General features: G+C 49.1%; 1 protein-coding gene across 1 annotated transcript; it reads right to left on the reverse strand.

Annotated features, from left to right (window-relative positions):
• Positions 1-4988: 4988 nt before the first annotated feature.
• On the reverse strand, positions 4989-6582 carry LOC308300457 (C-C motif chemokine 3-like). Its single transcript, XM_080744298.1, has 3 exons — positions 6476-6582; positions 6238-6349; positions 4989-5281 (listed from the first exon to the last, which is right to left on the reverse strand). The coding sequence occupies exons 1-3, from the start codon at positions 6555-6557 to the stop codon at positions 5182-5184; spliced, it is 294 nt and encodes a 97-aa protein (XP_080600424.1). The 5' UTR covers positions 6558-6582; the 3' UTR covers positions 4989-5181.
• Between the last annotated feature and the right edge of the window lie 15420 nt (positions 6583-22002).

The following is a 22002-nucleotide window of genomic DNA, read 5'->3' on the forward strand; positions in this document are numbered from 1 at the left end:
CCAGCAGAGTGCACAAGTACTGTGCGTATCTGTAGCGTATCTGTCTGTGTTTAGGCCCGTAGCCAATAAGGGACCAGCATTCCTGGTGACATCACCATCAACAGCCAATGAGTGACCACCATTCTTGGTGACGTTACCATCAACAAGTGCGACCTGATATAAATAACAAGGCGCGCTCTGCTGGTGCACATGTAAGCCATACATGGCAACGAGTTTACAATGCGCAAGTTGGCGCCTCGACAGAGTGCAGTCTAGTTACTTGCGCAACCAGAGCACGCAAGTACTGCGATCGGCTGGTATGTATATGTCGGTGTCCTCTCTTGTTTAAGTCTGAAGCCCAATCAGGGACCAGCATATCTGGCAACGTCATCATTAACAGGCAATGAGGGACCAGTATTTCTGGTGATGCCAGTGGTGATGTCATTGGTCATAATATATCAGTTTCATTGGAAGCTGTGATGCCATTGCCAGTGGTGAGTGCACCTCATGGCACACTTGAGGCACCTCGACAGAGTACGTTTCTAGTTAAATCAGTGTTGCTCAATCTTAAAATTAACTTTCAGTTTGAAAGTGCATCTACTGTATAGCCGCTTTCCAATCCGAGGGATTCACACTTTCAAGTGCGCATTTCAAGGGCTATGACGTCACTGGGCTATGATCTACAAGCTCACAATGCGTTGCGTTGCGACGCATTGTGAGCTTGTAGATCATAGCCCAGTGACGTCATAGCCCTTGAAATGCGCACTTGAAAGTGTGAATCCCTCGGATTGGAAAGCGGCTTATGTCTGGGTGTATAGCTGCAGCACTCAGACCACAGCTCAAAACCGCCACACATTCTGCGCACACACACACACACACACACACACACACACACACACACACACACACACACACACACACACACACGCACGCACGCACACACACACACACACACACACACACACACACACACACACACACACACACACACACACACACTCACTCACACACACTCACACTCACACACACTCACACACACTCACACACACACACACACACACACACACACACACACACACACACACACACACACAGGTTAACATAAGCAACAGCCCTATATGACATAATAGCTGCAGAGCATTGTGGGAGTGGTATTTCTAGCGGGAAGACGCACACGTCTCGTGGACTCGGAAGTGCACACTAATAGCGTTCCACTGATGTCTAATTCTGTGGCCTTTAGTTGCGTTTGACAGGCTTAAATTAAGCATCAGACAGAAGTGGTGTATTAAAAAAAAAAAAAGTTCAAAAATATATACAGTAAACATTTCAATTTCATAGAGGGAGAGCCGGGAGAAAAGATTAAAAAATAAGCATGTCAAAGAGTCGACTATATATAGCCTACAGTAAAGATCCAGATATCTACATAAGCATGAGGGGCTGTTGGGGCGGCAGACAGCAGTGGCTCAGGAGGTAAAGCGGCCGCCTGGGAAGTGGAAGGTTCCCAGTTCGATCCCGGGCTCCCCCAGAGTTAGAGTCAAAGTGTTCTAAAGCAAGACTCCTACATGTATACGGTAATTGCTCCCGATGAGCAGGTTGGTGCCTTGCAAGGTTTCCTCTGCCATCGGTGTATGAATGTAATGCACAATCTATGTAAAGCGCCTTGGATATACAAATGCACATTTTCTTTTCTTTCATTTATTTGAAAAGCAGTAAAAACATGGAGTTACAGCAATTCGAGGATTACACAAGTAAGTCGTGAGTAACCAGTTTAACACTGGTTTCTAGGTCGTTCCACTGTGTGGCTATGTAAAAGAACCCTTACACACTAAAAGCTGGTTGGCTCATGTCAAGGTTCAAGGTTCAAGGTTCAAGGTTCAAGGTTCGTTTATTTAGTGTCCCCGAAGGGCAAATGGGTTGCAGCGGCATAGACAACAGTACATCAAACAATACGATAAAAACAACAAAATACAGAACACATGTAGCGGACAGATACCTTAAAAATAAAAATAAAGTGCACATTGACCATAAAGTGAATGCATTAAAGTGCCATGCAAAAAGTGCACATACCGGTAGTACTGGAAAGTGCATCTCTTATAGTAGGCCTAAAGACAAGTACCGTATGAGGAATAGGTTATCTCCTGGACCTACCCATAAAGGTGTTCAGTGTGCAGATAGACACAGGAACAAATGAATATTTGTGCCTGTTAGTTGTGGCACCAGTGGCTCGCAAGCGATGGCCAGATGGGAGGAGTTCATATTCTTTACATAGTGGGTGAGCAGCATCAGAACGGATAGAGAGCTTTGCTGAGCACCTGTCTATTGAAAATCTGTCCTAAGCTGTTCATCTGAGTGCCAGATACTTTAGAGGCAACTTTTACAATCCTCCCAAGGGAATTCTTATCTCTGACACAAAGATTACCGTACCAACAAATAATCGAAAAAGAAATGACAGGCTCGATATAAGCACTGTAAAACAGTTTCATCAGAGTCTTGTCGACATTGAACTTAGCTAGTTTCCTCAAGCAGTATAGGCGTTGCTGACCCTTTTTTATACATCATATCAGCATTAAGGTCAAATTTCAACTTGTGGTCAATAATTGTGCCTAGATATTTATAGCTGGTTACAAGATCTACTGCTTGTCCATTGACAACACTCTTCTGTGGAGATGGTGGGGAACATCTAAAATCAATGCATATCTCTTTTGTTTTAGAGACATTAAGTTGCAAGAAGGCGTTGTCACACCAAGACAGGAAATCATCGACGACTCGGTCATCGTCAGCCTGCTCAACAATGATGAGAATAGTCACTATTCTCATCATTGTTGAGCAGGCTGACGATGACCGAGTCATCAGCGTACTTACTTGTCTGCCATGCTAGCTCTGGTAAAGTGCGAGTGCACATTGCGTACTTGCGTAAAACATCTCTTTAGGAATGTGGAGAGTCTGGAGACCTCTCTCATTTACCATAAGACCATCAGAGAACAGTGTGTACAATACTGTAGGAGGTTATACAGTGGGAAAGTGATAACAGAGTCACATTATATTAACAGTAAAGAGAAAGAAAAGTACATAGACAGAGACAAGAGAAGATAAAAGAAGAAAAAGAGAAGGGTCTACTAGTACCTAGAATTGAGGAAGAAAACTGTGGTCAGTGCTTGTGGTGAGAACAGAAAGCTGAGGTGGTATATTAATAAACACTGTGTGTGCATCCTGAATGCATTCAGTGGTGTAAAAAATACGTAATTTCTTTACTTAAGTAAAAGTATCAATACTGCAATAATACTCTGTTAGGGTGCCCTCACACCAAAATACCTATGAGAGAGGAATCCGCGTTCCGCCAATGCATTTCAATGAGAAGGGAGCGTTTTTTGCAGAAATCCTCTGCTGGCATGAAACCGCTTCACTCTCATTGAAATGCATTGGTGGAACGCGGATTCCACTCTCATAGGTATTTTGCAGGGTGCCCTCACACCAAAATCTAAGAATGAACGAAAGACTACAAGGAGTGTGTCCACCTAATGGCAATGAACTCAACCCTATAGGTGCAAAGACGCCACCTGCTGGCCATTGAACAGCACTGAAACCGGTCAAGTTGTTGCACTGTCTCTCTGTCTCTCATGGGTCTATATGTATGTCTTCAGGGTGGCCGTGTAGGTGGGTGGAAACATGTGGGTGTGTGGTTGGTGTTCTTACTAGAATCAAGGAAACAAACTGTCATTGTTTTGCTGTGAGAACAAAGAGGTGTTAATACACACGAATGCTTGCATCCTGGATGCACTTTATTGTATACCACTGCAGCTGTAGGCTACTACTCATGCTGTAATATATGTGTAATAAAGGACTATTTGTATTATTATACTTTATATCTCCTCTTTCTAATAATAATATTATATCCCCTCTTTCTAATAATATATTATATCCCCTCTTTCTAATCCGATAGCTCCACAGTCTAATTCCTTTTCTTTCCCAAAAGTTTTAACCCATTTTCCCCCCCTACTCTCCCTCTGCCAACCTGGGGAGGGCCCTGAACTGAGTGCATGCTCCCTCAGTGCATGAGGCCATGCTGATGTGGCTGATTATTGGCTTGTGCCTCCATGACCATTGATTGTTTATTTGTGCCTATGAGCTGTCAGCTGTGTGTGTCGTGTTTATTTCTGAGTCTCTTGTACTTTGTGATTTTATCTACCTGCAGCACTTTCATCAATGTTGGTAGTTTAAATGTGCTATACATTTGACTTGACTCAGGCTACTGTAAACAAAAAACTAAATATGGATTAATTGGGAAGTGCTTATTTTATTGTTGTAAACAAAAAAAAACGAAGCAATTGATTATTAAAATACATGTTAAGCACTACAGTAAATTCAGTGAAGCAATAAACAAAGTTGCACTGATAATGAAAGCAAAAATGCAAAGGAAGATACAAAACAAATACCACTGATTCATACAGAAAAGAAAGAAAAAGGTTTATACTTTCTAATCTGTTAAAGCAGTGGTTCTCAACCTGTGGGTCAGGACCCAGGGTCCCCAAAAGGACAGGGGGGTTCCCAAATTATTTTGGGGGGTCCCAGATGATTAACTTAATGTGCAACATTGTTTTTCACTCAACAGTAAAAAAAAAAAAACACACCATAAAGTTTAAGTGTATAGAGGGTATCTACACATTTCTAAAGTGACAATTTGAGGACTTTTCAGTACCTCTAAAATGACAAATTAAACATTGGCCAAATTGTCAAAAATTAGAGACAGAAATTGTGAAAATAGCCGATCTACATGTAGATCGGCTATTTTCACAATAGAATCATGATATACAAAATGTAATGCCTCAACTCTTAGTGCTCGTCAGGGTGGGGGGGGGGGGGGGGGGGGGTCCCCAGTTAAAATATGATTATCTTGGGGACTGAAAAGATTTTGAACCACTGTGTGAATAACTGGCACGATGTACTTTAGTACATCGTTGTCAGGAATATTAGAGAGAGGAAAACAAACAAAAAGTAGTAGATTAACTGGTTACTACTAGTTGACTGGGTGACCTTGTTCCATTTGCCATAAAACAAAGCTTGGTGTTGGTCTGAAAACATTGTCACAAAACCACCTGGTTGTCTGATACTGTGTTGAACCATGGGTGCCCTGCATGTATCCCCAGAACCCTCTACTTTGTCTTGTTATCTCTGTCAGGCAGAAGGCTAGCTGGGAGGCAGAGATTATTGGTTAGATGGTCTGGACTCCAGGTAGGTGATGACATCCTGGACCCATTTCTGAGTTGCGTCAGCGCAGAATTTGCGACCTTTCTTCATTGTGAACCTAAAACAGACAGAGAGATAGAGAGAGAATATTTCCATCATTAAGGTGTTTCATTTTAAATTGTGTTACATCAGGGGTCTTCAACAGGGGGTCCGGGACCCCTAGGGGGTCCTCAGAGATACTACAGGGGGGGCGCCAAATCTTTGTGTGATAGGATCATGTTTTTTACATTAACCACTTGAACCCTAGCATCCCTATTCTGAGTGAAACATCACCCAAAAATAGCAGATCTACAAGCTTACAATGCCTTGCATCAAAGAAGAGCAGACTAAAGTATTTGATGGTTCAAGTGTTAAAAATGACTGAAAATACACATTACTCCAACATGATGACAGTGCTGTCAAACAAGTCTAAGCTGTCTAAGAAATCTATGAAAATCTTTCTTCTGCAACACAATGTTATACAATACGCAGTGGGGGTCCCTGCTTCATCTCTCTCTCTCAGCTAAGGGGTCCCTGGTCTGAAAACATTAAAGACCCCTGTGTTACATCATTCCTCACTGGGTCACAAGACAACGCCGTTTTATATATCATGAATGGATACATTATTTTAGAGGTGCCCAGTTAATAAATTGGGCTACTGAAATCACAATTTAATTAATATAATTTGGTTTATACTCTATTTTTAAAAGGAAGTACTTTTGAATACATTCAGTATATATTCCCAGTGAGCAATAGTCGCCTACAGTATAAGACGTCTGTCTAAAAATGTCTTTTAGACGTTTAAGCTTAGACTAGACTAGATTAGACATTATTTCAATGGCTATATATAGAGGGTCTATAGATATTAGACGTCTAATCAATGTCTAATATAAGCTTAGATGTCTAAAAAACATTCATTTACAGACACACTTTAGACCAATATTAGAGTGTTTAGACATATATTAGTCCTCTAATAGCCCGACAAATGCTCAGTGGGTAACTTGACAAGGAGAGTATACTTTGTCAAATACTCACACAACGCCATCATTTGCACAGTGAATGTCTGTGCGTTCGTATTTCGCCACTTTTTCCTTTGGCAGGCGAGTGGTGAAAAACTTGAAGCAGCACTCAACTGGAGGAACGCCATCTGGAAGAGAGAAACAGAGTCAGAATAAGACGCTGAGACACAAAGGTAGGCAGTGGAATAAAAAAAAACAAAAAAAATTTTTTTTTAAGTGTCTGCCATGATTAAAAACCAGACAAGACAACTTACTCTGATGTTGTGCCAGAACATGCAGAGATGAGAACAGCAGCATGCAGACCACCAGAATAACTGGCATCTTCTTCATACCCATGGTCACGATTTTATGATAATTGAAGTCTATCAGTCTATCCACCCGTCAAGTTGTTGCACTGTCTCTCTGTCTCTCATGGGTCTATATATGTATGTCTTAGGGTGGCCGTGTAGGTGGGTGGAAACATGTGGGGGTGGGGGTGTTCTTACAAGGAAACAAACTGTCGTGAGAACAAACTGAGGTGTTAATACACACAAATGCTTGCATCCTGGATGCACTTTATCGTATACCACTGCAGCTGTACTACTTACTCATGCTGTAATATATTTGTATTATTATACTTTATATCCCCTCTTTCTAATCTGATTCCTTTTCTTTCCCAACATCTTTATCCCACGATTTTGTAACCCATTTTTCAACCCTACTCTCCCTCTGCCAACCTGGGGAGGGCCCTGAACTGAGCTCATGCTTCCCTCAGTGCATGAGGCCACAGCGCTACCGACTGTGCCACAGTGCCCGAACTCCACATTCGAATTCCAACACCAACACATGCATTCTAAATGTATATATACTGTAAGTACATGGAGTGACAAAGTGACACAATTCTAGGGGGAAGACACAGCGGGCTGTATTTTTATTGTCTCAAGTACCAGCTCTTATGCCTTAACTTAAAGGCCTGTCCATACCGTCTCCGACCACCGAACGTTTTGTCAGAGAGTTCTGACTTTCCGACATGCAGCTTTCAGAACTCTAATTCTGGGTAATGTTTATCAGAAGATGCAAGTGATATTTTGTAGTTGAACCTGACCTTTCCCGACGAAAGGTTCAGGGGTCGGAGACAGTATGGACAGGCCTTTAAGTTAAGGCATAAGAGCTGGACTCAAAATAGAGGCCAGTCTCATGGACTCCATGGTGCACGCAGCACACTGCTTGCATTCTGTTGCCGTCTAATGCTCTGTGGCCTTTAGCTGTCCTTGGTGATGTAGGCCCTACTGTAAGTAGGTTACTCTACGGTAGGTCTATAGAATAATTATTCCCTTTTCATAATTTGACTAAAGAACTGAACCATTGCAATACAGTTTTCATATTTAGCTCTTTCTAACACGGTCTTGAAAATTCCAGAATGCTATTATAGCATTCTGGAATTATAGTAAGGGGGACTTCCTTACTGTATGTATTGTTGCCTGTATTCCTTGTTTTGTTTCGATGTTTAATTGACCATCAATGGGGCAATTTAGAGACCATCTTGGAAAGTGGCAGGCCTTAGATCTATAGTCTATCCTTCACCACTAGAGGGCTCTCTTTATCATTGTAACAGTGCTGCAGGTAATGAGTATTAGTAATTGACCCAACTCTGTAATGAGGCCAATTAAAGAATAGTCACTGAGGCTGAGCTTTCTCACAGCCTTAATTGCTGCATGTTCTGTTCAAATGTAGTGTTAGAGTGCTTTCATTTCTGTTTGCAGAACCACAAGGTTCACACATTGAGTGAGTTTCCTACAGTGGTTAAGTACTCTGTGCATTGCTGTGCCTTCCACCAAGGGTGTCGCACCCCTGCATGGTAGAAGAAGAGGCGTCGCTTTGTTTTGGTCAAGCCCCCAGAAGTAGAACGGCTTGTAAACGTTGAAGCGGCCTCCCTAGTGGCCAAAGCTGGAATTTCAGGCGGGGTGAAACAGACAAGCACGACCATAAGAGCTCGCCGCTGAGGTCTACAATAGGGTTCAATGGACGTCGACGTTGTTCGTGACGTCATTACGTCTCGGCGTCAAACATTTTGGTCTCTAGGTAGAGACCAATTTCCCCCAGAATGCACCTGGATTCTGCTTCAAAACGCCACTGAGCACTTGCATTGAAATGATAGCTGGGGGTGGGGCTGGTCCGCTCTCTATATTATATACTCTATGGTTTTGGTCCCCCCTGTTTGTTTCCCCAATCCCTAAATAGCATGAGAGTTGTAGTCTTGGCAGTCGCTGTGAGTTGGACTAAAAGATGGATATACCAAACAAACTTTTCCAAGATTAACCAAATTACGCTGCATCAAGGGTTTTATTTATTTAGGCCCTAAAATTACGTATGTCCTTGAGCATGGAGAATTATTTGGGATTAAAACTGCTTCTGGTTGATCCGGCCAAAGTGTAGTCTGTCTGATGATGACTACAACAACATGACGGAGGTTGTTTCCGCTCCCAACCGCATCTGAAACCCCAATACTACTGATCCCAGGCTACCTTGTGTCAGAGAGAGAAGGATGAGGCTGGCAGGTCACTGTGTCAGGCAGTGGCGTCAGTTCAGAAAAAGCTAAGGTATGGCAACATGACTGGTGTCTTGAACGTGCGAGAAGGCGCGCGTTCAAGACACCAGTCATGTTGCCATACCTTATCAACAGGCATGATTCATTCATTTTGAGAAGTACATTTTCTTTTTTTCCCCCCGTTTCTACGGTTTCTTAAGGCCCATTCCCACTGGGCCAGATAACAGATATCTGGAGATATTTCTCCAGATATTTCTCCATGCAAAGTGGATGGTAGATACAGATAAAAAAATGTTTTGCCACAGATAAAAGTATCTGTGGCAAATATCTGTGGTATATATATTTTTTATCTGTATCTACCATCCACTTTGAATGGAAAAATATCTGGAGAAATATCTCCAGATATCTGTTATCTGGCCCAGTGGGAATGGGCCTTTAGGCTGGATATGGCAGCCTGGAACAGTTGTTCAAGTGCAGCTAAACTTGGCATGTTAGTAAACGTGCCACAATTAACAATAATGCATTGCACCTGTGGAGCTGAAATGTGGAGAATACAATTATAAAACCTTGTTGAAGTGACCATTTTGTAAAAATTTGTATTAGTAGTTATTTTACTGTATTTTAACAACATAATAACCAGCACAGATAGACAAAGAGACATTCATGTATTTATATTTAAAAGTAACTTTTATTTCCCCCCCCTGAACCCAGGTTATGGCAGCTGCATACCCCTGCCATACCCAATTGACGCCCCTGGTGTCAGGCACCCAGAACTGGTGGCAAGCAAACTGACACATGTGGGAGCCAGATTAAGAATTCACAAAACAATATTCACACAAAAATATGTAACCATGAGTATTCCTGTAGAGCAGGGGTTCCCAAACTTTTTGGTCTCAGGGCACCCCATGAATATTTTTTTAATCCGAGGCACCCCTACATTATAATTTTCACACCGAGCACCTTATATTTATAGCATATCGTTGTTGTCGGATGGAAACCTTGTATGTCCAAAACCGTTCATTTTGTATTTATCACCTATAAAATGTACTAAACAGTGAAAACAGCAGATCTACAAGCACACAACGCCTCGTATCTCGAGGCGGTATATGCTTGTAGATCGGCTGTTTTCACTAAATTTGTGCGACGGTCTTGTATGATGAAGCAGGGCAAAAGACGTACACATTTGAAACTTGGAGATACTGTACAAGGTTTCTGCCCGACAGTGACGATATTTTAGTGATTATGTTCCGAGGAAAACGTACGTTGAGATAATAGCCATTTTGGTTAGAACTGACTGAAAATAACTTTGTACTTCAAGTTTAAAATGATACTAAATAATATTTGTCCAAATAATAAGTGTCCAAATAAATTCAAAATATTATCAAATGACCCACTTTGAAAACCCCTGCTGTAGAGGCAAACTGACATGCACCTTTTCTATTAATAGACTCAGCGCTGTATACACACACACTCACCCAGACACCTATGGCCCACGAAGAGGAAGTTTAACCCACAGGAAAACAGAAAACCTCTCTCATGGAAAATGTGTTTTATTTAAAACTCACGCTACTGTATAAGCAATAGTAGAAAATATAAAGGTAACATTTCTGGTAAAACAGACAAGGACCCCCAATCTCTAAAGTGGAAAGATGTTCCTATTTACGTTGCATAATAGGATGTAAGATTTGCAGGGGTGTCCTGAGTCAAAACAGTTTGAAAGGCCCTGGTCTATATTATGGCTGCAATTCACCCTTTGTTAGCCTCCTGGTTGGTCCCTGACTGACCAACCAGCAGGCTCTATCTGCCTTGTCCCTCCCTGGTTCCGCCTTTTTTATGTTGAATTAGCCTAAAACATAATTTTTGGAGAAATAAAAACATTTAAAAACATGCTGATTCACTATGCTGCCACTGAGCAGCTCCAATTGACTGAAACAAAGTTTGAAATTAGAATTGAGCACACAGAATAACAATATGAAGCAACTGAATTAACATGGCAGTGGATGGAATGTCCCACTGAATGTCCCTCCAAGTCAAAGCAACCAATGGGTGTGGAGAGGGGCAGGACAATGGGCGGGACTTGACAAAGGGTGTTTGAGGGAAGGAATTTGGGAAGGGGAGGGTGATATTTGCCACTGCACATACTCTACGCCTACACCTACAGCCTGGGGCTTGTTACTGTATCTCTGCCTGGCCGAGGGCTGGGTGGCAGGGGTTATGCCCTCCTTTGCCCAAATGGGAGATGACGTCTTGGACCCATTTCTGAGTTGGGTCAGCGCAGAATCTGCGGCCATTCTTCATTGTGAAACTAGAACAGACAGAGAGATAGAGAGAAGATTGGCATCATTAATGTGTTTTGCTCACGCTAAGCTCTAACCATGTCACCTCAACGTTAGCAGATTATAAGATGAGTAACGCACATCACATCTATAATTTATAAATAACAGGATTTGTGGCATCGCTCTATACATTCCAGGAATCTCTGTATGTATGTCTGTATGTACATGTTTGCATGTCTGTCTGTCTGTCTGTCTGTCTGTCTGTCTGTCTGTCTGTCTGTCCTTTGCATATCTCGAGAACCGCTCTGTACTCACACTGCACTACAACACTACTAGTAGCAAAAACGTATAGGTTCCGAACGGAACCATGTTTATTTAATACCGGAGGACAAGGTCCCCCTATGGGATAACCAGCGCCATCTGGCGCTGCAACAGAGTAAAACTCATAAGCTCCCGTACGAGAAATATCATTTGTCGGTAGGGCTGTCAATCACAAACGAGGGCGCCGCCCCCGAGGGTATAAAAGCCCTGCGGGCTATCATAACTTCCTCTAAAGCCGCACCTCTGCGCCCGCAACTAGCGAACCGAGGGGCTTTATTCGGGGGACCTTGTCCTCCGGTATTAAATAAACATGGTTCCGTTCGGAACCTATACGTTTATTGTCATACCTCCAGACAAGGTCCCCCTATGGGACTCATATACTCCCCGAGAAGTCATGAACCGACAAGACTGTCGTGCACACCGACCACACCCGGAAAGGAGGTCCTGTCAACCGACGTGACCCCTTTCAGGACTGATCCGACCCAGACCCACAGGGTCTGGGCGTGTTCAGACAGAAAAAGACCCTGACAGACCGAGGCCTGCCTTATGCACTAAGGGCAGACACAGGTCCACCTTATAAAATTGCAATAATATAAGGGAAAAACTCAGGGTCCCCCCACGTATCCTAGAGACAGCAGCATGCTATCTCAGGAAGGGGAGAGAGCCGCCCCACTACATAGTAGGAAGGGCAGCAGCACCCAGAACCGTATGCGCCATAGCAGAAGGCGCAACGTCCAGGTGATAGTAGGTCGCAAAGGTGGACGGCGAAGACCAATTCGCCGCTGCACAAATCTCCTCAATGGAGACACCTTTGGACAAAGCCCAAGAGGTAGACACACCCCTAGTACTGTGGGCCTTAAGTGCTTCCGGCACTTCATACCCAGACCGGGTGTAAGCCAACCTAATAGCATCCACAAGCCATCTCGACAGAGTGGGCTTGGACACCGCTTTCCGTTGACGGGCATTCATGACCACGAAAAGCTGAGAAGTAGACCTGCTGTCCACCGTCCTATCACAGTAGGCCTTCAGGGCCCTGACTGGACAAAGACAATGAAGACGCCTATCCTCCTCTGATGCAAACGGAGGAGGATGGAAAGCCGTCAAAACAACAGGTTCCTTCGGGACCACCCGGTTCTTAGGAATAAAACTCAAATGAGGTTTTAGAAGAACCTTGGAGTCATTATTGAGAAACCTCATACAATCAGGGCTCACAGAGAGCGCACGAAGGTCGCTCACACGCTTAGCCGTAGACAAGGCAAGCAAAAGAGCTGTTTTGAAACTTAAATGTTTCAAAGAGGTCCTCCCAATCGGTTCAAAGGGTGCCTTGCAAAGGCCCTCAAGAACCACTTGTAGATCCCAAACAGGAAACAAGGCTCTGGTCACAGGTCTCAAATGGTCCACACCATGCATGAACTGGACCACCTCAGGGATTTTAGAAAGGCCTTTACCTGCCACCCCCAGGTGGCAGGCATCAATAGCCGCTAAATAACCCCTCAGTGTAGAGAACGCCAGACCAAGGTCCAGGCGGTCCTGCAGGAAATCTAACACCCTCTGGGCCGAAGCTATATGAGCCACCACAGGTGGCTCCTGTAGCTCACACCAGTCCAAAAAGGCATTCCACCTTCCATCATACACAGCCCTAGGGGGCTCTAGCACTCTGAATAGTGGCTACAACCATCGGTGAGAAGCCTGCTGCAAGCAGGTTCTCCCTCTCACGGGCCAAACCCACAGGTCTAGGCCCCGTGGGTCTGGATGGAAGATCTCGTCCCCTGCCTGGCGCAGCAGATCCCTGAGCAAGGGAAGCCGCCAAGGGGGTCGAGAGAGCAGTGGGGTGATCAGAGACCTCCACACTCCCCTGGATGGTGTCACCAGAAGAACCTCCTGGTTGGAACATCTGATCCTCTCCAGAGTGGGAAGAATCAGTTCCAGGGGTGGAAACGCGTAAAGAAGACCTTGTGGCCATTCGTAAGCAAACGCGTCCATCCCCAGAGGAGAAGGTCCCCTCACTGAAAAGTAAAGGGGACACTTCGCGTTCTCCTGGGAGGCAAAGAGATCGACTCGCGGTCGACCGAACCTGGAGAAAATCTGCCTCACCACCGCAGGGTGGAGAGACCAATCCTCGTAACGAGGCTCCCCCCTGGACAACAGATCGGCGCCGCCGTTCTGAAGGCCCGGGACATGGGAGGCTCTGATGGACCTCAACCGAGGCAAGCACCAGAGGGTCATCTCGCGCGCCAGCTGATCCAGCGTACGCGAGGAGAAGCCGCCCTGTTTGTTGAGATAATACAGGGCCGCCGTGTTGTCCGTCCTGACCAGGACATGGCAACCCCGGAGAAATGGTTCGAAATGCTTGAGCGCCAAGTAGATCGCCATTAACTCCAGATAGTTGATGTGGTACTCCAACATGGCCTGGGTCCAAAGACCCCTGGCTGAGCGCCCCTCGTGGGTGTCGCCCCACCCTGAGCGGCTGGCGTCTGTGGTGATCACCTTGCGTGACACCACTTCGCCCATGGAGACCCCACTTGTCAACAACGCCTGGTCCCTCCATGGGACCAGAGCGTCCATGCAGACCTGGCTGACTGTCACCTTCCTGTACCCTTGCAGGGAAGGAATCCTGAGCGCCAGTGACCACCGCTGGAAAGGTCTCATATGAAACCTGCCCAGACGCAGAAGTTGCACTGCTGAAGCCATCAGCCCAGTCAACTTCATGCACTCCTTGTACCTGACCACCTGGTTCAGTCGGAAGGAGCCGAGACAAGTCAGAAACCTGTCCACCCTCTCCGGGGAGAGGCGAGCGGACATGGTGGCCGAGTCCAGAGATATTCCTATAAAGGAAATCTGCTGGGAGGGTAACAACATGCTTTTGCCAAAGTTGACGTTGAAACCCAAGGCCTTCAGGTGTGACAACACCAGATTGGTATGGCGCGCCGCTTCTGAGCAGGAGGCGGCGGAAATCATCCAATCGTCTATGTAGTTCGCCAGCCTGACTCCCTGATGCCTCAGTGGAGCAATGGCTGCCTCGGTCACTTTCACGAAAACCCGAGGGCTCAGAGAAAGACCGAAATGGAGGACCGTGTACTCGTACAGGCGCCCCTCGAAGGCGAACCGCAGGAACTTCCTGTGTGGGGGATAAATGAGGATGTGCTGATAAGCGTCCTTCAGATCCACTGAACAGTGGAAATCCCCCTGTCTCACTGATTTCATCAGTGACTCTGACGTCAGCATCCTGAATTTGAACTTTTTCAAGTGCTTGTTCAGAGCACGTAAGTCCATAATCGGACGCAGCCCCCCTCCTTTTTTCTGAACCAGAAAATAACGGCTCCAGAAGCCTAAACGGCTCTGGTCGCGTGATAATTCCACTATAGCGCCCTTGCGCAATAGTGAGCTTATCTCCTCCCTCAAGGCATCCGCCTTCAAGCCGCGGGCTCGAGTATAAATAACCTTGCTGGATAGGGAGGGTTTTTTCGCGAACTGTAGTCTGTAACCCCGTGTCACCGTCCGAAACACCCAGTGATTCGGATTGCAACGTTTCCATTGCTCTGCACACTGTGCTAACGTGTTGCTGAGCAACGGAGAAGCCTTGGGGTTGTACCGCCTGAGCGGAACTACTGGGCCGGGAGGGAAAGGTTCCGTATCCGGGCACGTATCCGTATCCGCTAGACGCCGGGCCGGAAGGCGCGGAGTCACCGGCGGAAAGAGCGTTTCCGTTTCCGGTACGCTTATTTCCGTATCCGGTGGGAGACGAACACGTGACCTCCAAGAAGCCTCGCTTGTTAATAATACATGCGACACACAACGTGGAGCCCGGGGGACAGGGTTCATCGCATAAGTAACATAATCCCCGGCTCGGAGAATTGTATTTACGTTTGTAACCTGTGCTAAGGCCTTTATATGCTTCCTTGCGGGAAGACGAGGCCGACCCTGGGTGATATGTGTTGGCTTCTTCCCTGACGCTAAGACCAAACTCCTGTCCTGAACTAGAGTCGGCATAACAGTGCCGCTCGGTGGAGACAGAGGGGTATTGCACACTAGTGAGACCATACCACTGTGAATAGGAATTAGCTCGTCTGGGAACATTTTGCAAAGAGAAATATTCTGCTTGTAACCTGTCTGCATGACTGGAGGAAGCGATATTTTCTGAGTGGAAAGAAATTCCAGCCTGGACTTCTCTACACTGGTTAAATTCATGCAAAATGGGGTCGTCTGTAGTAAAGCAGGTGGGTTTGAAATAAACAGGCATTGTTTTATCAACACACTTTTTATTACAGGCACTGGAGGAGAGCACAGAGGAGGAATAAACATTGATTTCTTGGCATAAGAAAAATTGTTCGTATTGTCCAAACGTCTGCGCTTGCAAGGGGGGGTCCCCTGAAATTTCAGGGGGACCCCGCCAGAGTCCAGTGTCACTTTCGCGGCGGCTTCCCACGGGCTTTGTGGGAGCTGGCCGGTATCCCGTGCCTGGGAGGGTGGCGGGATTGAGAGCGGGCCTGAGCCCCCGCTGCAGTGTGAGGGGGTCCCGCGGAGGAAGAAGAGGGGGTCCTAGGGGGATTGTTCTGTTTCCCCTGTTTGGAGGTAGAGCGCCCCCTGTCAGCCTGACCAGGGGCCTTGCTCCGTCCCTGTCTCTTTTCCTTTCTGGGTACCTGGGGGTCCGTCGTGGCTCCCAGGAGCTCCAGAGTGATCTTCTTATCCGCCACCTCCTGGCGGAGAAGCTCCAGTCCACCGCCCATGAGGGAGGAAGGGTGGCCGGGGAGGTCTTGCAGGACCTTCTCGGTCTCCTCTACGGAACTGCCAGGACACTTTACCTTGTCCAGCCACCTGGCACGTTCCGCCTGGATGCAATAATCCATGCCGTGTCCAAGCCACTCGATTGCGTGGACATTCAGGTCCATCAGCATGCGCAGCGACTTGTCCATTTCCTCCACCAACACGTCAGGCACCTCCCGCATCTCGCTGAGGAGGCGCCTGGTGGAGAAAAGCAGCAGCTGGGTGGCGTTCATCGTCCTGGCTGCCAGCGCGGACGATCTGTAAGAGTTCCTCACCCTTGAAGACTGCTTGTCGTCAAAGGGGATGGCAAACCCAGGAGGCTTCTTACCCACGGCCAGATTGAGGGGAGGACGGCCTCCAGGACCGGTCCGCTCATGACTAGGCTTGAGGCTCCCTACCAGGGACTGGGCCATCAGCTTGTCCATGGGAGGGCACAAGGGGATTCCCGCCTTCTCTGCGTCGCGGCAATCGACCAGGAAGGGGAGCTTGGGGGGGTCCTTGTGTGTAGTCCAGGTTGAATGCAGGGCCTCTGCAAAGCCTGGGACCAGTGGGAGCTTTTCCATCCGAAGCGGGGGAGAGGAATCCACATCCTGGCCAAGGAGGGGAATCCTAGCCCGTGGTCCGAGTGGCGCGTCTCCGAGTGGCAGCTCCAGGCCACAACGGATGGTGGCGCGTTCCAACACCGAGAGCTCGTCCATGGGGATGGAGTCTGGGTCTTGCGCCGCTGCCCCTCTCGCCCCAGCCGGCATGGAAGGGGGGAGAGAGGCAGAAGGGGCTTGGGAGGACGCGGCGGAGATGGAAGCCTCGGCATGAGGAACCACCCTGGCCGCGCCTCCGCCCTGTCCGGAGGGGAAAGAGGACTCGTCCTCCTCCGAGTACTCACCCTCCGTGTCCAACTCCTCCATGTCGCAGTCCTCTAGCTCCGGTTCGTCTCCGTCGCTAGCATGCCAGGAGACGGGGCTAGGTGGCCGCATAGCCCGTAGCTGGGGGACGGAGAAGGAGAGAGGAATGTCACCGACGACTAGAGGGTGGAATTCCTTGGGGGGGACGGTCCATGTTGCAGCTGGCGGAGAAACAACGTGGGCGGTCTTGCATGTTCTCTTCTTGGGCACGGCACCAGTCGAGCCCGTCGGAGAAACAGCAGTGGAAACAGGGGCCGCAGACCCGCTAGCAACGGGGCTACCGAAGCTAGCTGAGGGCGAGGCCGCTGGAGGCCTAACCACGTGGCGAGAAGCAGGGTGGAGAGACCAATCCTCGTAACGAGGCTCCCCCCTGGACAACAGATCGGCGCCGCCGTTCTGAAGGCCCGGGACATGGGAGGCTCTGATGGACCTCAACCGAGGCAAGCACCAGAGGGTCATCTCGCGCGCCAGCTGATCCAGCGTACGCGAGGAGAAGCCGCCCTGTTTGTTGAGATAATACAGGGCCGCCGTGTTGTCCGTCCTGACCAGGACATGGCAACCCCGGAGAAATGGTTCGAAATGCTTGAGCGCCAAGTAGATCGCCATTAACTCCAGATAGTTGATGTGGTACTCCAACATGGCCTGGGTCCAAAGACCCCTGGCTGAGCGCCCCTCGTGGGTGTCGCCCCACCCTGAGCGGCTGGCGTCTGTGGTGATCACCTTGCGTGACACCACTTCGCCCATGGAGACCCCACTTGTCAACAACGCCTGGTCCCTCCATGGGACCAGAGCGTCCATGCAGACCTGGCTGACTGTCACCTTCCTGTACCCTTGCAGGGAAGGAATCCTGAGCGCCAGTGACCACCGCTGGAAAGGTCTCATATGAAACCTGCCCAGACGCAGAAGTTGCACTGCTGAAGCCATCAGCCCAGTCAACTTCATGCACTCCTTGTACCTGACCACCTGGTTCAGTCGGAAGGAGCCGAGACAAGTCAGAAACCTGTCCACCCTCTCCGGGGAGAGGCGAGCGGACATGGTGGCCGAGTCCAGAGATATTCCTATAAAGGAAATCTGCTGGGAGGGTAACAACATGCTTTTGCCAAAGTTGACGTTGAAACCCAAGGCCTTCAGGTGTGACAACACCAGATTGGTATGGCGCGCCGCTTCTGAGCAGGAGGCGGCGGAAATCATCCAATCGTCTATGTAGTTCGCCAGCCTGACTCCCTGATGCCTCAGTGGAGCAATGGCTGCCTCGGTCACTTTCACGAAAACCCGAGGGCTCAGAGAAAGACCGAAATGGAGGACCGTGTACTCGTACAGGCTCCCCTCGAAGGCGAACCGCAGGAACTTCCTGTGTGGGGGATAAATGAGGATGTGCTGATAAGCGTCCTTCAGATCCACTGAACAGTGGAAATCCCCCTGTCTCACTGATTTCATCAGTGACTCTGACGTCAGCATCCTGAATTTGAACTTTTTCAAGTGCTTGTTCAGAGCACGTAAGTCCATAATCGGACGCAGCCCCCCTCCTTTTTTCTGAACCAGAAAATAACGGCTCCAGAAGCCTAAACGGCTCTGGTCGCGTGATAACTCCACTATAGCGCCCTTGCGCAATAGTGAGCTTATCTCCTCCCTCAAGGCATCCGCCTTCAAGCCGCGGGCTCGAGTATAAATAACCTTGCTGGATAGGGAGGGTTTTTTCGCGAACTGTAGTCTGTAACCCCGTGTCACCGTCCGAAACACCCAGTGATTCGGATTGCAACGTTTCCATTGCTCTGCACACTGTGCTAACGTGTTGCTGAGCAACGGAGAAGCCTTGGGGTTGTACCGCCTGAGCGGAACTACTGGGCCGGGAGGGAAAGGTTCCGTATCCGGGCACGTATCCGTATCCGCTAGACGCCGGGCCGGAAGGCGCGGAGTCACCGGCGGAAAGAGCGTTTCCGTTTCCGGTACGCTTATTTCCGTATCCGGTGGGAGACGAACACGTGACCTCCAAGAAGCCTCGCTTGTTAATAATACATGCGACACACAACGTGGAGCCCGGGGGACAGGGTTCATCGCATAAGTAACATAATCCCCGGCTCGGGGAATTGTATTTACGTTTGTAACCTGTGCTAAGGCCTTTATATGCTTCCTTGCGGGAAGACGAGGCCGACCCTGGGTGATATGTGTTGGCTTCTTCCCTGACGCTAAGACCAAACTCCTGTCCTGAACTAGAGTCGGCATAACAGTGCCGCTCGGTGGAGACAGAGGGGTATTGCACACTAGTGAGACCATACCACTGTGAATAGGAATTAGCTCGTCTGGGAACATTTTGCAAAGAGAAATATTCTGCTTGTAACCTGTCTGCATGACTGGAGGAAGCGATATTTTCTGAGTGGAAAGAAATTCCAGCCTGGACTTCTCTACACTGGTTAAATTCATGCAAAATGGGGTCGTCTGTAGTAAAGCAGGTGGGTTTGAAATAAACAGGCATTGTTTTATCAACACACTTTTTATTACAGGCACTGGAGGAGAGCACAGAGGAGGAATAAACATTGATTTCTTGGCATAAGAAAAATTGTTCGTATTGTCCAAACGTCTGCGCTTGCAAGGGGGGGTCCCCTGAAATTTCAGGGGGACCCCGCCAGAGTCCAGTGTCACTTTCGCGGCGGCTTCCCACGGGCTTTGTGGGAGCTGGCCGGTATCCCGTGCCTGGGAGGGTGGCGGGATTGAGAGCGGGCCTGAGCCCCCGCTGCAGTGTGAGGGGGTCCCGCGGAGGAAGAAGAGGGGGTCCTAGGGGGATTGTTCTGTTTCCCCTGTTTGGAGGTAGAGCGCCCCCTGTCAGCCTGACCAGGGGCCTTGCTCCGTCCCTGTCTCTTTTCCTTTCTGGGTACCTGGGGGTCCGTCGTGGCTCCCAGGAGCTCCAGAGTGATCTTCTTATCCGCCACCTCCTGGCGGAGAAGCTCCAGTCCACCGCCCATGAGGGAGGAAGGGTGGCCGGGGAGGTCTTGCAGGACCTTCTCGGTCTCCTCTCCGGAACTGCCAGGACACTTTACCTTGTCCAGCCACCTGGCACGTTCCGCCTGGATGCAATAATCCATGCCGTGTCCAAGCCACTCGATTGCGTGGACATTCAGGTCCATCAGCATGCGCAGCGACTTGTCCATTTCCTCCACCAACACGTCAGGCACCTCCCGCATCTCGCTGAGGAGGCGCCTGGTGGAGAAAAGCAGCAGCTGGGTGGCGTTCATCGTCCTGGCTGCCAGCGCGGACGATCTGTAAGAGTTCCTCACCCTTGAAGACTGCTTGTCGTCAAAGGGGATGGCAAACCCAGGAGGCTTCTTACCCACGGCCAGATTGAGGGGAGGACGGCCTCCAGGACCGGTCCGCTCATGACTAGGCTTGAGGCTCCCTACCAGGGACTGGGCCATCAGCTTGTCCATGGGAGGGCACAAGGGGATTCCCGCCTTCTCTGCGTCGCGGCAATCGACCAGGAAGGGGAGCTTGGGGGGGTCCTTGTGTGTAGTCCAGGTTGAATGCAGGGCCTCTGCAAAGCCTGGGACCAGTGGGAGCTTTTCCATCCGAAGCGGGGGAGAGGAATCCACATCCTGGCCAAGGAGGGGAATCCTAGCCCGTGGTCCGAGTGGCGCGTCTCCGAGTGGCAGCTCCAGGCCACAACGGATGGTGGCGCGTTCCAGCACCGAGAGCTCGTCCATGGGGATGGAGTCTGGGTCTTGCGCCGCTGCCCCTCTCGCCCCAGCCGGCATGGAAGGGGGGAGAGAGGCAGAAGGGGCTTGGGAGGACGCGGCGGAGATGGAAGCCTCGGCATGAGGAACCACCCTGGCCGCGCCTCCGCCCTGTCCGGAGGGGAAAGAGGACTCGTCCTCCTCCGAGTACTCACCCTCCGTGTCCAACTCCTCCATGTCGCAGTCCTCTAGCTCCGGTTCGTCTCCGTCGCTAGCATGCCAGGAGACGGGGCTAGGTGGCCGCATAGCCCGTAGCTGGGGGACGGAGAAGGAGAGAGGAATGTCACCGACGACTAGAGGGTGGAATTCCTTGGGGGGGACGGTCCATGTTGCAGCTGGCGGAGAAACAACGTGGGCGGTCTTGCATGTTCTCTTCTTGGGCACGGCACCAGTCGAGCCCGTCGGAGAAACAGCAGTGGAAACAGGGGCCGCAGACCCGCTAGCAACGGGGCTACCGAAGCTAGCTGAGGGCGAGGCCGCTGGAGGCCTAACCACGTGGCGAGAAGCAGCGCTGTGGCGTACAGCGCTGTCCGGCACACGAGGAGAGGTGTCTGGGAGGGTTCCGGCGGAGACCGTGGTGTGAAGGCCGTAGCCTGCGGCAGCGATCTCACATCGTGCCTCGAGGGCTGGAACATCGTACTGGAGGCATTCAGCACAGTTCACCCCCGTGGCCGGGGCCGGAGGGGACAGAGAGGCCAAGGCGTGTCCTACCCCCATGCAGACAATGCAGAACGGATGAGTATCTTCATTGGCGATGAGGCCTTTGCAGCTGGGAAGGCCGCACTTCTTCGGTACCCTAGCTAGCAGGCTGCTAACTGTAGGTCGACGAGCTGCCATCGTGAGCTAACCGAAGCTAAGCGAAGCTAAGCTAAGGCAGGGAGACACGTGGCAGAACGTACAGAGAAGAAGTAAAGACTCAAAGCGAAAGTGAAGAAAAAGACCGAACTGTTAGGAAGAATAGAAGTAGAAACGTACAGGAGAATAATCTATAAAGGCCAGTGGCCGACTTCCTAGTCAACGCTTAGGCTAAACTTTACAGAAAAATATACTTATATGGCTGAGTTCGCGACACTCTAGTTGCAGGTAAGCAGAGGTGCGGAAGAGGAAGTTATGATAGCCCGCAGGGCTTTTATACACTCGGGGGCGGCGCCCTCGTTTGTGATTGACAGCCCTACCGACAAATGATATTTCTCGTACGGGAGCTTATGAGTTTTACTCTGTTGCAGCGCCAGATGGCGCTGGTTATCCCATAGGGGGACCTTGTCT

Source organism: Nannobrachium achirus, assembly GCF_963921795.1.
Source record: "Nannobrachium achirus genome assembly, chromosome: 16".
Classification (NCBI taxonomy): domain Eukaryota; kingdom Metazoa; phylum Chordata; class Actinopteri; order Myctophiformes; family Myctophidae; genus Nannobrachium; species Nannobrachium achirus.